This window comes from Neoarius graeffei, chromosome 2 (genome assembly GCF_027579695.1).
Source record: "Neoarius graeffei isolate fNeoGra1 chromosome 2, fNeoGra1.pri, whole genome shotgun sequence".
Taxonomy (NCBI): Eukaryota; Metazoa; Chordata; class Actinopteri; order Siluriformes; family Ariidae; genus Neoarius; species Neoarius graeffei.
Window position 1 is genome coordinate 80,039,109 of NC_083570.1, and position 17,333 is coordinate 80,056,441.

Here is a 17,333-nt window from a genome sequence, read left to right on the forward strand (position 1 = left end):
TGTTCCCCAGCGCCGTTTTGTCTCTTTTATAATTTCTGTCCCATTGTGGCTGAGTAATGGAATGCTGTTGTATTCCATCAACACAAAGCTAAAGGTAGCATTGGGCAGTAATGGAGTTGGTAGGATCAAGGTGTTGAGGGGGGAGAGAACAGAGAAAGGCAGCGGACCCTGCTCACGTCATTACCGCTGACCAGTCAGCCCTTTCTATCTGCTCACAATCTGCAGCCCTCCTTGAGTGGCAGTGTGGCAGCTAAACTGCTGGGAAAACCGATGCTATTTCAGGGCCAGCCACACAGATAATGTCTTTACACCTCAAAGAGCAAAGCTGTCACGCTTCTCTGGAGATTTCCCACACAGATTAAATAATCAGTTCAGGACTGTCAAGGAGCTGTGCAATTACTGCTGGTCGGTACTGCTCAATACGTGAGGTACTATTGGATTTGTTTTTGTTGCACTTTTTCCTTGATTGATCACTAATCGTTCATGCTAAGTTGAAAGTATTGTCTGGCAATTTGTACTGCATTTATGTTATAACCTCAGAAATGCATCAATTACTACTATGCTTTTTTTCTTCTTCCCCAATTAGTAAATCCTTGAAATAGTTGCAATTCATTATTTAGAGTTTAAACAAAAGGATTATGACGATGGAGAATTCAGCACTAGTCCATGTCCAGAATGTCAGCTATACAGTATTTGGCTTTCTCATCTGATTGTGTGTTGAAAGGCATTTCACGAATCTTTTTTTTTTCATTAAAATATCACCAGTGTCATATCACAACATGTTTGATTTTAACCCCAGTCACCAGCTATTCCTGGCATAAAGAAAATCACTGCTTATTATTCCTACAAAACAATTTGTTCACCAGGTGATGTTTCACATCTGACTGTAACATTGTCTCTCTGTGCCCCCGTCCTTCTGTCCAGGTAGAACAAGCTATTTTGCATCAGGGAACTGGTGTGTCCCTCTATGAGCTGCTGTGTCTTATGGCTTTTTATTCCTATGTGATAGTGAATGTGACTCATGTAGGGATACAAGCCACTAAACACAGAGTGAACTGTCAACTGAAAATAACAGCCCAGTTCAGCATGTAGTCAAGGGTGTGCTACTGTTGTAGTAAATCATTTGTCAACATTCATCAGTAAGATTCATTTACTTATGTATAATGATCTTTTCTGTAATTCAGATTAATTCACTTTTTTTGCGAAATTAATATGCCATTTTTTTTTTTTTTACTAGATCATTACTGTTGTGGATCTAGAGAAAGTAATGAAACAATAAAGAACCAGATGAATGAATATACAATTTAAAACTCTGATTTGTGATACAACGACAGATTTGACACAGATTAAACCACATTTAGACAGAAACTACATATAAACACTTTTACTTCATAATTTAAAGTAGCACCATTAAATCAACACACGCTCTTAAGTGCCTGTCAGAACGGTATTGTTTATTCAGTAATAAAACCCAAAACCTTGTCTAGCTTACTGTTGTAGCAATACCTCCATGAAGAAGTCGTCATGTCCTCATTAATGACAGACCAAGGTTATGAAGTGTGATTTATCAATGTGAAACTCTGAATCTATATAATGGAGTCTATAACCTGCATCTATATTCATCTTCTCTTAAAAAAAGTGTAACAATTTTGCATTTTATATTCTCAATAAAGGCAATTAAGAGATCCAGAGTAAATTCACACAATTGGATTTGTGCTTGTGGAGAGGATTTCATGGTCGACTGCTAATATAGCTCACCATAATTAACACTAATGAGCAATTATTCAAATAGTTTTCGATGTGTCATAACAACGCTGTGCACAGCTCCGTCTACTAGTAAAGACAAAGAAACAAAGGAAGACTGTGGATTTTTAATAACCAACTTTATATGAGGAATTTTGTGAACCACTTAGAAGCCTTTGCTAGGCTTAGCAATTCCCTTTTCTCATTCTCTTCATCTGTTGCACATTATTAAAATAGAACTTTGACATTATGCATTGCACCAGAGATAATCTACCTACAATATAATACAATATAAGATACATATAAACAAGATAAAGCACCTTTTGTGTTCTAGTAAATAATAGTAATAATAATAAAACATTTGGATGACATCTAGCTAACTGATTGTGGATTTGGTATGTAGTAACATCAGTGCATGAGAGGAATTCCTAATAAGGGGTTCATGCGCAAGAGTTTTCCTTGTTAGCACCTGAGTTCATCAAATCAAACAGAAATTATACTGAATTTAGTCATGGAAAAAAAAAGGCTTTCCGAACGCCCTCTTTCGAGGAGACCAAATTAAAACTTTGAAAAATCAACCCCTTTTCTTGCACAGTATTTTTTCTCATTTCCCCTAGAAACTATAGAGTACCAGCAAGAATGATTTGATGAATGTATCCGCTACATGTTCCCTTCAGTTAGAGGACATTTGTGTTCACATTACAATAAAAATCAAAATAATATAGCACCAATTACGTTTATACAAAAGCTAATACATTGAATGTCACTGCAATACAGTAAGGTAAAAGAGTATGAAAGCGTATTTCTATGAAGCGTACAAAATAGGCACATTGATGTAGTTCAGAAATGGAATATCATTTGGTACTGTTGCACAGAAGGAAAAATAAAAAATAAAACCCATCTACAACATGTGGTGAATGTGTCATGCATAATTTGAAAAAAAAAAAAAAATCTCAGTTAACTTTCAAGTACTCTTTTTTTCAATTATTTTCTTTTTTCATGAAATACAGACTCTGTAACTTGTTCCACTTCAAGGTAGAGAAAATAAAGTTATTTGTAAAAGTTGGCTGGCAAACCAGCTAGTTCATTTCATATTTATAAACTTTATCACATGTCCTCACCATCACGTGAAAACATTTACAAGAAGATACAAGGTAATAAAGTGACTAATTAAAAAGTTAAACCATTTCTTAGAGGAGGGGCATACAATCTCATTCTCATTTACAAACTTGTCTTGATCAACTAGTGGATAATATAGTTCCCTCCTCCTTAGTAGCATCTACTTCTCAGTTAATGGATTCCGAAGTGTCCTTCCTTAATGGAATCTTAAAACCAGTGAGTCTTTGGCCAAACAGCTTGCTAAGGAGGCTGTTATGTGACTCTGCAGTATGATAAGATTGCGCCTCCACGGACTTGACCCCAAGCTTGGGACGGGATTTGTTAAATGAATTGTTCAGGGAGGTTACTGACACCTTGGAGGTGGTAGAATGAATGGTTCTACCAGGCACACCTTTTTTCCCTCTGCAATCCCAATTCAAATGACGGATGAGCTCTCCTTTCTTGGTTGAAAAATTGTCAGAGCCTCTCTTTGGTTGTAAGTCCAGAGTTCCTATTTTGTGCTTTGAGATCATTTTGTTACTGGTCATTTCATCCTTTACTGATGTGAGCACAGGATAGTCAACAGAAATGTCACCTTTCCGTTGACCGGCCAGTCTGTCACATTTGTTGGACCGGAATTTCTTTTTGACTTTTGGGTCAATTCCAAGATTCTCACGTGTAACAGTGGACGCTGTCCTTGGTGAACTTGGCATCATTTTGAGCTCTTTCCTTTTTTTCAGTTTCACACAGTTCTTGTCTTCAACTGTAATGGAGCTGAGGGAAATCTTGGCATGATTTACACCTGCAGCATCTGTGACTCCAATGGTTCCAGACTTTGTGCTATTGTCATGGCTTTGTTTCATGTTTTCCTCTGACTTAGCAGACGTTCTTTCTTTAACCAGGACACATATTGCCTGGTCAATATTGTTTATGACTTGCTCATTTTCATTCCTCCCAGTAGATTCACATTCATTTGTCTGGTCCTGTCTCTGCTGATTTATCTCACTGGAGAGTGATGGCAGTCTGATCACATTAGGACTGCAGTCCTCTTTAGGCGAAGGGACTTCTGTTTGATGGCTTTTCATGCTTTTACTTGTTTGATCAGGAAATTGCAAACTGCACAGACCTGAATCTGTCTCCTTCTCATCTGCATTTACCAAATCAGTGCATTCTTTCATCTTGTTATCAGGGACACTTCTCTCATTTAGAATTGGATTTGTTGATGTGGTCTGAATTGATCCGCAGTCATCTTCAACCTTAACATCACAGATCTCAGTCAAGGAACCCTTGTTTTCTGTACCAACCTCTTTGGTATCTGTGTCTGGAATGTCTTGTGCATGCAAGTCTTTATTATCTTCTTCCTTGGTCATTGTGTTTGCGTTAAGGGTGTTTTCAGCAGAAGTTGTTTGGGGCTGACGCTGCCCCACTACTTCCAGAGCGCCAGAAAGGTCTTCTGCCACGTCCTCAATTTTTACACTTGTATTATTTGTGTCAGTAGGCTGTTTGTCATCATCAGTGCTGTTGCATGTAGAGTTGTCTATGACTGGTTTCAGACCCTGTATGTCTGTGCTCTGAGGTAAGTGTACAGATGCAATGCTGGTAATGTTCAAGCTGTTTTCTTGGGAATTCTCAGTCAGTACCTTCCTCTTCTTATTTGGTGGAATATCAAAGTCATCCTCTGTGGACTTGCAAGGTGTGCCAGGTCTCCCCACTCCCCTAAACTTAAATATCTTACTACCACCTGCCAGATGTTTCTCCATATGACGATCAAACTGTTCCTTCTTAGAGAAAGTATAGTTGCAGGTACTGCAGATGAAAGACTTCTTAATTACATGCATAACATCGGCACAGAGCTCACATGTGTACAGGGTAGTGTGCTTTGAATCAGGTTCATCCACCTCCTCATGTTCACTTTTTAGGTGATCTTTAAGCTCCTTTGCTTGCTGATATGAGACTGGACATTTGTGACACATGAAAATCTTTTGCAAATTGTGAACCACCAAGTGTCGCTGAAGCTTAAATGGTTTTGGAAACTGCTTGCCACAGTGGTGACAGTCCCGTGAGGGATCTTTGCAGTTGGGATGCATTTCAACATTTTTGGGGGTAGTGTCTGCTTTGGGTAGAACTTCAAGGGGTGTGAGTATATTATGTTTACTTCCTCCTCCAGCACCTACTACTTTGCTCTTTATAGTTTCAGGCTCACACATATCTGAGGACTTTTGCTCTACTCCAGAGACATCTGTATCAGCTTTCCTCTCCTCCTTAGATGATTTCGCATTCTCCCCTTTGATAGACTTTTTCGACTGATGTTGCATAATTGAAGAGATGAAGTTCTTCACAGCATTCTCCTGCATAAAACAGCCTGGCATATCCAGCAGGGAACTTTGAGACTGACCCTTTCGAGCAAACTGTGTGGCATGCTCCCGCAGGTGTTCATTGTACATCCACACATCCGATATTTCCTTCAAGCACATGCCACAAGTCCAGACACCTGCTTTATTCTTGACATGCTTCTCCCTAAGATGGTCCCGAAGTTGCTCACGGGAGCTAAATTTGCGCTGGACACACATATAACAAGTTGGAGGAGGTGAGGGATTATGAGAAAGCTTGTGGAAGTCCAACTCTCCTAATGTAAGGAACCATGTGAAACACACTTTGCATTTGTACTGCTTGTCCTTGGGCTTCAGTCCAGTCTCAATTCGTTTCCTATTCCTGCGTTCTGTGGGTTTCTTGGGGGATTTCTTTGGCACAATGGCCTCAGCCACAGACAGATCTCTTTCAGACTCAAAGAGTGGCATTTCAGGGAGCTGAAACGTAGTGTTGAAGTTCTGAATGTCAATGCTTGGGAAACGAGAGACATTATCTTGAACACAGACCAACTGCAGTGGGCAAGGCTTATCAGATTTACAGGTTTCCTGGGCATCTGACTCTGTGTCTATATTTTTGTCTTCAGTTCCATTTAGGTTCACTGTAGGTTTTAGGATGGCATCTTCTGTATGGCATAAAAAGTCACTAATTCTAGTGTCTTGAGTGTCTTCATGCCTAACCTGATGATCGGTCATGACATCTTGCGGAAAACTTTTCTGAGGTGAACTTTTGAGCGTGCTGTTATGGCACATCTCAAGCATTTTAGCATCATCAAGTAATATGGCTTCGTATTCACAATGGTCATCCAGATTGCTAGCAAATATAGTGTCTGGCTTTTTCTTATACTCCTCATTGCTGTCAGAAAATGTGTTTGAGCCAGTATAGTCAGAAACTAAGCCTGACATTTGTTTCTGCTTTTTGTTACTTTTGCCATAAACACGTGCACACTTTTTCCTTTTCATTTCATCATTCCTTGGGAATAATTGGGAGAATGTGTTTTCATCATCAAAGAGATCTTTGAGGTCAGTGCCCAGGCCACTGGGGCTGATTGGTGGACCTTTATAACTCTCACGGTGGGAACTGTTTTCATCTGCGGGATAACTGCTTGACTCACTTTTGATCGGAACTGAAGGATCCTGATGTGGATCACAGGTTTCTTTAATGCCAATATATTCCCCAGAAATGGTGTCATTTGCTTGTCCATTATTTTCTAAAGCATTTAGGCTCGTACAACTATCTGGTTTTGTCGTTGTATTGTCTCCTTCAGCTCCATGGTGGTACATTTCAGGGCATGTGGGCAAAGTTGGTGTCTCATGCGCATCAACACAAGCACTTTCTATGCCCTGAATGTCTTCTGTGACTTTCACCTCTTGATAATTGGGACTGTTAGCTGGGCTCAGTTTTCCACTTGACTTGGGACATTCTGGTTGTGATATTGTGGGAAAATCTGGGGAAATGGCCTGTAAGATGTCCGTTTTAAGTATACTGAGCAATTCCTCTGGGAAAGGGTCTTTCTTTACTAGTTTGTGAATGAACCCTTCATTGGTGACGTCCATGCTCTTGCTTCTTTTAACTTTGTTGTTTTTCTTTGCTTTCTCAGTTACTGGAGGCATGTCCTCCTTGTCATTACCCAGTGTACTTTTAGAAACAAGTGATTCTTTTGCCTTTTCTTCAAATACCAAATTCAGAGCTGCTAGATCGCAATGTGTTACAGGTGTGCCATCATTGGCGGTGTTCAGCAAGACCACTGGATCAAGGATCCTCATGTTATCTTTCAGCTCCTTATCTACTGGGTGTGACACAAAGCCTTGGCTGTTCAAAGTTGGCTTTTGTGCTGTTATTCCTTCAGTTTTAACTGTGTGCTTCATGGCTTTATGTCGCTTAAGTCCACGCAGAGTACGGAAATACAGCAAACATATTTCACACTGAAATTTCCCTTGAACTGCATTGTGTGTGGCACCTTTTTTTGGTAAGGACTTTACTTCTGGCTGTTTTGTGCACTGTCCCGTTACTGAGCTTGACAAACTTGTGAAACTTATGGATCCTGTTGGTAGCTGCTCTTTAGGATTTGGTGTTTCTTGAACATTGGACATAATAGGGTTCTGAGGCAATGCATCAAGCTTGAAAGTAGTTATCTGACTCTCGATATTCTCAGCATCTGTCTTCCTTAGAAGATTGATGTTTAAGTCCATGCATTCAATAGCATCAAGGGAAACATGGCAAGTGCTCATATTATCTTGGTGAAGTTTTGAGAGTTGTTCTGTATCATCTGGAGCTCTATGTTCCACATGGTGATTATTGGTGGGTGAAATGCAGCAGTATTTAATATCATTTTGGTTGGTGGTGTCATGGAAATGCGGTATGTCCAGTTTGACCAAGTGATCATAAGTAGTTAATTCAAGCTCATTTTGAACATGTATTGGACTGAGGCGACAATTTGATGATAGCTGCGTGTTGAGAGTCAGAGCACAAGCACTGAGGTTGAGGCTGTCTTTAGGGCTTGACTTAATGTTGGAATGAACATCAATATTTTTGTTTAAAGTTTCAGAACTGAGGCTGCAGCTATTGAAGTGTGTTTCACTGTAATTCATTGGGCTTAGTTTGAATTCATACAATGTATCTTTGTTTTGGGGAGCATCCAATATTTCTGTTTTCTCATTTGCTTCGTAAAAAGCTTGTTTGGAGATGCTGTCCACAGCTAACATTGTTCTGGGGCTAGATATTTTGTTTTCTGTTGTCTCTGCAAAGTTCAGATTGGAAGCAAAAGAATTACTTATCTCAGTAGGTGTGTTTGATGTCTCACAAGTATGTAGTGACCTCGCAATATCCACATCTGCAGAACTCTTAAAGGTTAGTGTCTCTTCCATCAAAGCAGGGCTAATTATGTTAATATTGGTCCAACAACTTGATAATAGACTCTTTTCTCCTTGCAAGGGGGAACTCTTCGGAGGAACATAGGGAGAAACCACTGGTGATGGACTAATTGGTGGTACAGATTCTAGTTTTGGATCCTCATTAACTTTGTTTTGTCCATTCTCTCCACACAAATTGTGTGCATCAGAAAATGTCATTCTCAATGTGGTCTCACAACTTTGATCCTCTTTGTTCATTTGTGATTGCTCATGAGTGCTCACTGGGTCTGTGTAATTTTTCAGAATTTCATGTGACTGAGCATCTTCGCAATGATGAGACTTAATGCTCTCAAGGACTGGATCATTATCTGGCATTACATTATTTCTTGCTCTCTCCACTGTGTCAATTTCAGGCTCATCAACTTGTGTGCTTTGATTTACAGATGCAGATTCAAGCATGTCTTTGTGATCGTTAGTAGCATTTGTTTCTTTGAACATCTCTTCTGCTTGGCTGATTTCCTGTTTGAGGGCCTTTCTGCTATCATCTTTTAACATATCTGGCAATTTTGACAAGGCATTTGGACTACAGGGAGAGCCCTCGGAATTAAAAACTTCCGCAATGGATTCTTCAGGATTAACCTTCCCTGTCTCTACTGGTGGTTCACAAGTTTTATGATCAAACATAATAGATGGTAACTTTGATTCTTCTGAGTCATTGATTGAAACGCAAGTGCTTGCAGGTTGTAGCTCATTTACCTGTGTGTCCTTGTTACGCAGACTGACATCATTACTCTCATTATCACTAGATTTTTCTGTTTTGCTCCCTAAATTTGACTCACAAATGTCACCTGTTATAAGCTTGGGTGGCTGCTCCAATAATGTTTTATTCAAATCTGATGAGCACTCGGTAAGTTCTGCCACAGGGTATCGAGAATCCACTCTTTCAGACTCATTTCTGAACCCAGTCTCTTCTGTTGTTTCATCATCCTCTTTTTCCTGCTCTTCCCTGCACACTTTTTGCTGAACAGTCGATTGAGCTGATTCAAGCCCTGACGATAAAGAATCTGAGATCACTTCTAAGCTTTTCATGAGATTTTCTGTGTATATTTCCTGTTCAATCATCTCTTCTGACTTGTTTGTAGTTGTGCCCAGAGGATCACTCCTCCCAGTTTTCTCCTCATTGTTTAGTTCTGCTGGTTTCTCTGTGGATAGAATATTTAGTTCCGCACCATCCTTTACATGTACGGTTTCTGCGCCTAAATGAATTGGGGTGTCTGTCACAGCGGGGTGTGTTGGGGTGTGAAGGCATTGTTGTCCACCCATTAACCCAAACTGGACTGGACTGGACCATGGCAGGTCAGGTTCGGAGAAAAGTTCTGAGTGGGTGTCTGTTGGTGCAGCAAGTCCTAAGCTTTCTGATGGGCAAACCACCTCCATACTACTCTGATCACTCTCAGTTTGATGATCATCCAATCTTAATGGTGAAAATTTACTCATAGTCAAGTGCTTTGGTGGCTCATTGTCTAGTGGAGAAGGACTACTTAGCTTAGCTGACTGGAGCTGGCTCTCAAGTTCTGTCACAATTCTCTTAATCTCAAGCTCATCATCAGAGACACAACCATTGAGATTTGGATGGTAGTCCATTATTTTCTCTGTCAGTGTGAAAGGTACTGGGTTAAAGCAGGTCTTTTTATCATTTACCATGTCTGAATCCTCTTTGTACTGTGCAATCTCATCTGGCAGTTCAGGAGACACATCAACCATCAAGCTCCAATCTCTCTGCTCTAATAAGGGTGAAAAGGATGACTCAAAAAGCTCTTTCTTGTCAGCTGCAGTCTCTATCGGACTGAAGCCTTCTTTGGTTAGCTGAATATCTGGGTACAGGTTATTGTCAAATCCACCAACTGTAAGGTCACCAAACATTGATGTTGTATCAAATGAAAGGGGTGATTTCATAAGACTCTGTTCGTGTTCTAATGTATAAGGCATAAGACAGGTTCTGTCTTTCTGTGGGAGTGCATCATTAAGTTTAGCAGAAGATAAACAAACTTCATCCATAAGTGAACTGCAAAGTGATGGCGGCTCAGAGAATAAGTCACTCGGATCAGTCTTTGTTTCTTTGACTGTGGAAATATCATTACTAAAGTTCTCAAAGGAAGCTGGTGAGGATTCTGAATCTTGGTGTGGCTCTTTCTTCTTGTGTAATGTTTTTCCCTTTGATGAAACATGATCTCGCTTGATTTCTTTATCATTTTTGGTCTTCACTGAATTCATTGTTATTCCAGTCCTTCTGAGATGCATGCTACCTTGTTTGTAATCTTTGTAGTCTTTGCTGAGTGGTGTGACCTCCTCTGTGTTTGCAGCAATTCCCATTTCAGAGCCATAGTGGTCCATTTTCTCCTCTACCTCTACTCTGGTGGTTTTGAATCTTGCAAGGCTGACAGTACTTTTAGTCAAGGTATGCTCAGATGCAGTCTCTTCTGTTGTACTGATGACATTTGAACACTTTGACGTAGTATAACTGTCTTTGAGTTCAGAGAGTAAAATCTTGTCAGTGCTATAATGTTTTGTGTTTTTGGTGAAGGTCAAAGCTAATGATGTGCTTGACTCTTTGAGTATTCTTTGTGGAGATCTGTCCTGATCAAAGGAATCCTGGTCTTTTTTCTTAATCTCCACTCGTTTTTCACAGTCTGAATCTGTGCGATCAATGCTTTTCGGGCTACTGATGCTCTCACTGGAGACACTCACAGACGTGCTGAGTTCACTGCTGGTTGATGATCTGCTGCTTCGCCTGCGCACCCTCTGATGGCCAGATATTTCTTTTACTGAGGGTGGAGAGACAGTTTCACCTTTCTTCAGTTCAAAGCTGTCTATCTTTTCTTGCTTCCATGGACTTTCCCTGTTCTTATCTGCTCTTATTCTTCCTTTACACTCTTTTGTATATGTGTATTTGCAACGGATGCTCTGACTAAGGCGGCCCTGGCTGGCTATCTTCACAGGCTCACAGTCCTCATCTGAATCAGAGATGTAATCGTACTCCCTGAAAGTCGGATTCTGTACTGTGGGTGTCACCCTCTCCATCACAAGTGAGAACTGCATGTTTTTAGTGCCTTTCACATGGAGCTTATGAAGCTTATTTTTCTGCTGGACTATTTTGTGAATGAGCTCCTTACTCCAACTTCCTCCACTAATCCTTTTTCTTTTCCTCTCCTTCACTATTGGCTTCTGAGGTGTGGGACTCCTAGTGGCAGATGGGGATTGAGGAGTAGGTGTTTTAACTGAAGGGGTGCTGCTTTGTATAGTTTTGAGTCCACCTCTTTCTGAAAACGTTCTGGACAAGAGAAACCTAGGACCAAGCTCACTTTCATCTGTTGTCTTATTTGACTTTTGTGTCTCTTTAACCCACTCTGTGTGTGTGTTAGATTCCTCCAAAGTGGATTCCCTCTTCACAAGAGAGGTCTCCTCTCTGGTACCTTCTTTATGTGCCTCTAAATCATGGTTATTTTCTTTGTAGGTAACATCAGCATGTTTGCTGTCAGCAGTGAGGCAGTCAAAGTCTGCATCAAAGGTATACTTTTGCTGTGTTAATGATTTTTCATTGGATGTGAATTCATGCTTACTTCGGCTCTCAAACATTACAGAGTCTTTGGTTTTTAGAGTCTGTCTACTAGACAAGCATTTTGTAGTTGTGATTTCATCATCTGCAAACGCATCAATAAAGCTACTATCAATTTCTGCATTGTCTGACTGATAACCAAGCCCATTCAGTGCCTCGGTGATGAGACTATCTAACTTAGCATCTTCCATCTCCAAGTCAGGGAGTGGTGCAGATGGCAGCATGAGTTTCATGGGATCATCCTTTGCATCAACTTTGGTTTCATTGTCAGGCATTATCTCCCCATTCTTGTTAAGCCCTAGCAGGGACATATGCAAATCAGATGACGTCCGTGACATGGCAAAATTGGTACCAGATGAGATAGATTTTGTGTGATCTGCATGAAATTTCCTTGTGTCTTCCACTTTCTGAATATCTTTGAAATCATTTTGTGCAAATGTATGCTGTCCACAGTATTGCTTATGATCAAGAAAAGAAGCCAGGTTATTAAAATTCTGATCACACTGCTTGCATGTGAGAAGTACATCCAGTTGGTCAAGGTTTGCTGTGGCTAAAGAGCTAGCTAATAGCTGATGAGCTGAATATGGTGGTGGAGGACGGTGCTCTATCCCATAGCTGTCCATGCAACCTTTCCCACTTTCTACATTAGATTTCGCATGTCTGACATTTGTTGAAAAATTCACAATATTCTCTTTGGGTTTTTCTTGATTGTACTGCAGGCTACGTGAAACTTCTGAATGGTACTGATGCTGATTAGAACTTAGGCTGTCTAGTGATGCCTTACTATGCGCCTGGTTATAAAACTGAGATGGAGAGGCCTTCTGGCTGTCATCAGAGCTACTGCTGGCAGGGCTAGTAGAGTCTGGTGAAAGAGAGGAACATGTGCTGCTAGCCATTTGGTTTTGTATAGGTGAGTGTGAGGGTGAATCATATGGGGACACCATCATTAATTCCATAGTCGGAACATGTAATGGGGGGTAACTGGGGGTTCTTGGTGTGGATCCATTCACTCCATGAGTTACAGCAAAGTATAATGACTTACTTTTGGCATCTCCACCTTGGTTTTGGCTTGATTCCACTTTATTTGTAAACTGGCATGGTGATATTGTACTACATCCCTGCTTGACACTGTCTTGCCTCAGCTCTGAAAAAGCCTCACTGGGTCTATTGTTGGAAAAATCGTTAGAGCTTTTCTGGTTGTTATTTTTTTGAGACTTACTATCCTCTTTCCAATCAGAGGGAGTTACCAAATAAGCCATTTGCTGATTACTAAGTTGCCTGGAAAGCTCAATCCTGTTTTGGTTTGGCATGGCTGCAGTAAGGCGGATCTGTTGCCAGGGCATGCGGCTGTTAATTCCTGCATTTTGTCTTTGGTCAAGGGGAGGTTGGCACTGAAATGGATATGGGGTGGAGTTCTGATCTAAGGGTAATGGGAAGGCTTTGTTGGGCCCTTCCCATGGCTGTGCTACTCTACTATTTTTGTCAAGAGGTGCTGAGCCCACATGGATGATATTTGTTGGGGAACTGCTGTAATTCTTTTTTGAAAAGTGTATTTGAGGACCATGACTCTGCGCAATATTTCTGATGTGATGTACACTGCCTTGAATAAGAATTCTTTGACTAGAAGTACTGTTTTTTGAATGACAACCTCTTTTGCCCCCTGCAGTAGCACCTTTATCCCTAGTGTCTACTGGACAATAATTGTCTGACTTGTCAGATAAAGCACTCCTTTTCTTATCTGCTTGTTGATTGTTTGATTCTTTGCTATCACCATTACTAACAGCATCAACTATGCTTCTTGTGCAATGCACAGCTGATGGTATACCATGGGGAGTCTGCACATACTGGGGAGGTTTGGAATGTAAAGTATATTGCCTATCCTCTGATTGTTCATAACTCAGTTTTGTATTGCTTTGCACAGCCTCATGCTCCTCCCCAGAGGACTGAAAAGAAAATGAGTTTTGGGTCACTTGGTTAGGGCCCAAAGAGGCCTCTATTAAATCTTGTGGCTGTGGGTTCTGATCACAGGGAAAGGAATCTGCATTATCCAGCAATGGATACCCATACTGAAATGGTAATGGGACAAAGCCATTGGGTTTGTTCACTTCCACAACATTGTTAGACTTTTGTACTGGAACTCCAAAACTAGCATTACTGAAAGCCCTGTCAGGAGACTGCCACATGTCAGCTCCACTCAGTTGAAAGTCAGGGAAAAGCATTTGGTTGACAGGTTGTGTGTTATTGGTTTCCAATGCACCAGGTTGCTGCTGAGGTGCAGTGGATGCTGAGTGATGGTGAGAAGAGCCCCCTGCTGCAGAGCCCACTGGTTGTGAGGTATAGCCTGGAGATATGAGATTAGAGCCCTCTTGGAAACAGCGGTTGAGGTTGAACTCCTCCTGCTGCAGTTCTGCCTCTCGCTCTGGAATATTTGGTACATGAAACCTGTAGCTGCCTGAGACAGGGCCCCGGCTGGCCTCTAGCTTCTTGGGAGGTGAAAGCTTCTGTTGCGGGTAGGCGATCCCTATTGTGGGATTGGAACGTGGATTTGTAGTACTCAGTCTGCACAGCTGCTGTGGGTTAGCACGCTCTGTTTTTCCTGACTTTTTCCCCTTATCCCGAATACGACTTTTCCCATTGGGAGACTGAGGACTGACCTTGCCATTAGGCCATGTTCTATCACTGGCAAAGTTTGAACGGTTCTGTAACAACTTGAAATCAATTTTTCCTGCCTGTTGTGGCCGGATAACAGCTTCACGTTGTTGAGTGTTGTCTTTCTCCTTTTCTACAAACTTAGCATTACTGTTAACAGTCTGTGACTCCACACACACATTTTGAAAGTGCTCAGGGGATCCTTTTAAAGCTTTCTCGTTGAACTGCTCACTTGCAAGTTTCTTTTCTTCCTGGTTGATCTCTGCATCCAGCTCTTTGGTGGCATATGTCCGTTTAGCCTCTTCTGCCATGATGCTGATGTGGCTGATTCAGCAGGCTGCTCCTTATCTGTGGAGACCGTGACAGAATAACATTCTGCTGTAGTCCGGAGCAATCTCCAGCGGCATGAGCAGAAAGAACGAGATTATAATATCTTCTCTCTTATCCCCTCATTTCATCAATGAGCAAAAATGATCATCTGTCATCATCTTGAAGCCCTGGAAGGAGAAGCGAGAAGAGATAAAGAAATGAGATGTCAGGATTGTCAATTGCAATTACACCCACAATATACTGATTCCGAATTCAGCCCCAATTCTAAAAAGTTAAAAAGTTGGGACGCTGTGTAAAATGTAAATAAAATCAGAATGTGATGATTTGCAAATCATGGAAACCCAATATTTCACTGAAAATAGTATCAAGACAACATATCAAATGCTGAAACAGAGAAATCTCATCTCATTATCTGTAGCCGCTTTATCCTGTTCTACAGGGTCGCAGGCAAGCTGGAGCCTATCCCAGCTGACTACGGGCGAAAGGCGGGGTACACCCTGGACAAGTCGCCAGGTCATCACAGGGCTGACACATAGACACAGACAACCATTCACACCTACGGTCAATTTAGGGTCACCAGTTAACCTAACCTGCATGTCTTTGGACTGTGGGGGAAACCAGAGCACCCGGAGGAAACCCACACGGACAACATGCAAACTCCACACAGAAAGGCCCTCACCGGCCACGGGGCTCGAACCCGGACCTTCTTGCTGTGAGGTGACAGCGCTAACCACTACACCACCGTGCCGCCCAGAAATCTTATTGTTTTTTGAAAAATATATGCTCGTTTTGAATTTGATGCCAGCAGCATGTTTCAAAAAAAAAAAACTGGGATGGGGCAACAAAAGACTGGAAAAGTTGTGTAATGTAAAAAAAAGGGGGGAAAAACCCTAATTAGTTTAATTGGCAACAGGTCAGTAACATGATTGGGTATAAAAAGAGAATCCCAGAGAGGCGGAGTCTCTCAGAAGTAAAGATGGCGAGGGGTTCACTGCCCTGTGAAAGACTGCGTAGGCAAACAGTGCAACAATTTAAGAATAATGTTCTTCAATGTAAAATTGCAAAGAATTTGGGGATCACATCATATGTGGTACATAATATCATTAAATGATTCAGAGAATCTGGAGAAATCTCTGTATGCAAGAGACAAGGCTGAAAACTAATATTGGATGCCTGTGAGCTTCAGGCCCTCAGGCGACACTGCATTAAAAGCAGACGCGTGTCTGTAGTGGAAATCACTGTATGGGCTCAGGAACACTTCAGGAAACCAGCATCTGTGAAAACAGTTCATTACTACATCCACAAATGCAAGTTAAAACCAAATATAAACAATATCCAGAAACACCGCCACCTTCTCTGGGCCCAAGCTCTTTTACGATGGACTGAGGGGAAGTGGAAAATTGTCCTGTGGTCTGACAAATTGAAATTTGAAATTCTTTTTTGGAAATCATGGACACTGTGTCCTCTGGGCTAAAGAGGAGAGGGAGCATCCGGCTTGTTATCAGTGCACAGTTCAAAAGCCAGCATCTGTGATGGTATGGGGGGCATTAGTGCACAAGGTATGGGTAGCTTGCAAATCTGGGAAGGCACCATTAATGCTGAATGATATATACAGGTTTTGGAGCAACGTGCTGCTATCCAGATGACATCATTTTCAGGGAAGGCTTTCCTTCTTTCAGCAAGACAATGCCAAACTGCTTTCTGCACATGGCTCCGTAGTAAGAGAGTCCGGGTGCTAAACTGGCTTGCCTGCAGTCCAAACCTGTCTCCCATTGAAAGCATTTGGTGCATTATGAAGTGGAAAATATGACAAAGGAGACCCCGAACTGTTGAGCAACTGAAATTCTATATCGGGCAAAAATGGGACAACATTTCACTTTCAAAGCTAAAGCAATTGGTCTCCTCAGTTCCCAAACATTTACAGAGTGTTGTTAAAAGTAGTGGTGATGCAGCACAGTGGTAAACATGAGCCTGTCCCAACTATTTTGGAATGTGTTGCTGACATCAAATTCAAAATGAGAACCTATTTGTCAAACAAACAAACAAACAAACAAACAAACAAACAAACAAATATTGTAAAAAGAGTTTCAACACTTGTTATCTTGTCTTTGTACTATTCATCTCATCTCATTATCTGTAACTGCTTTATCCTGTTCTACAGGGTCGCAGGCAAGCTGGAGCCTATCCCAGCTGACTACGGGCGAAAGGCAGGGTACACCCTGGACAAGTCGCCAGGTCATCACAGGGCTGACACAACCATTCACACCTACGGTCAATTTAGAGTCACCAGTTAGCCTAACCTGCATGTCTTTGGACTGCGGGGGAAACCGGAGCACCCAGAGGAAACCCATGCGGACACGGGGAGAAAATGCAAACTCCACACAGAAAGGCCCTCGCCGGCCACAGGGCTCGAACCCAGACCTTCTTGCTGTGAGGCGACAGCGCTAACCACTACACCACCGTGCCGCCTGTCTTTGTACTATTTTCAATTAAATATAGAGTTACTATGAATTGCAAATCTAAAAGTCCCAATTAAAAGTGGGTTTATAAATTTAAATTAACATTAAACTTAGAATTATGTATGCTAATTGTATCAACATTGTTTTCCAACAAAATACTAATGTGGTACACATGTGCAGTGTTTGGTATTAGAACCTTTTTAAAAGTCTAGGATTATA

The 17,333-nt window shown here is 41.4% G+C and overlaps 1 protein-coding gene across 4 annotated transcripts in view; it reads right to left on the reverse strand.

The window, feature by feature from the left end:
* Positions 1–1,686: 1,686 nt before the first annotated feature.
* The window catches only part of LOC132881943 (uncharacterized), a 196,140-nt gene continuing 180,493 nt past the window's right edge, over positions 1,687–17,333 (reverse strand). For all 4 annotated transcript variants that reach the window (XM_060915031.1, XM_060915029.1, XM_060915030.1 and 1 more), the window contains exon 3: positions 1,687–14,822. In XM_060915031.1, the coding sequence (XP_060771014.1) occupies positions 3,030–14,636 (11,607 nt within the window). In that variant the 5' untranslated portion in view covers positions 14,637–14,822 and the 3' untranslated portion in view covers positions 1,687–3,029. The remainder of the gene's footprint in view (positions 14,823–17,333) is intronic.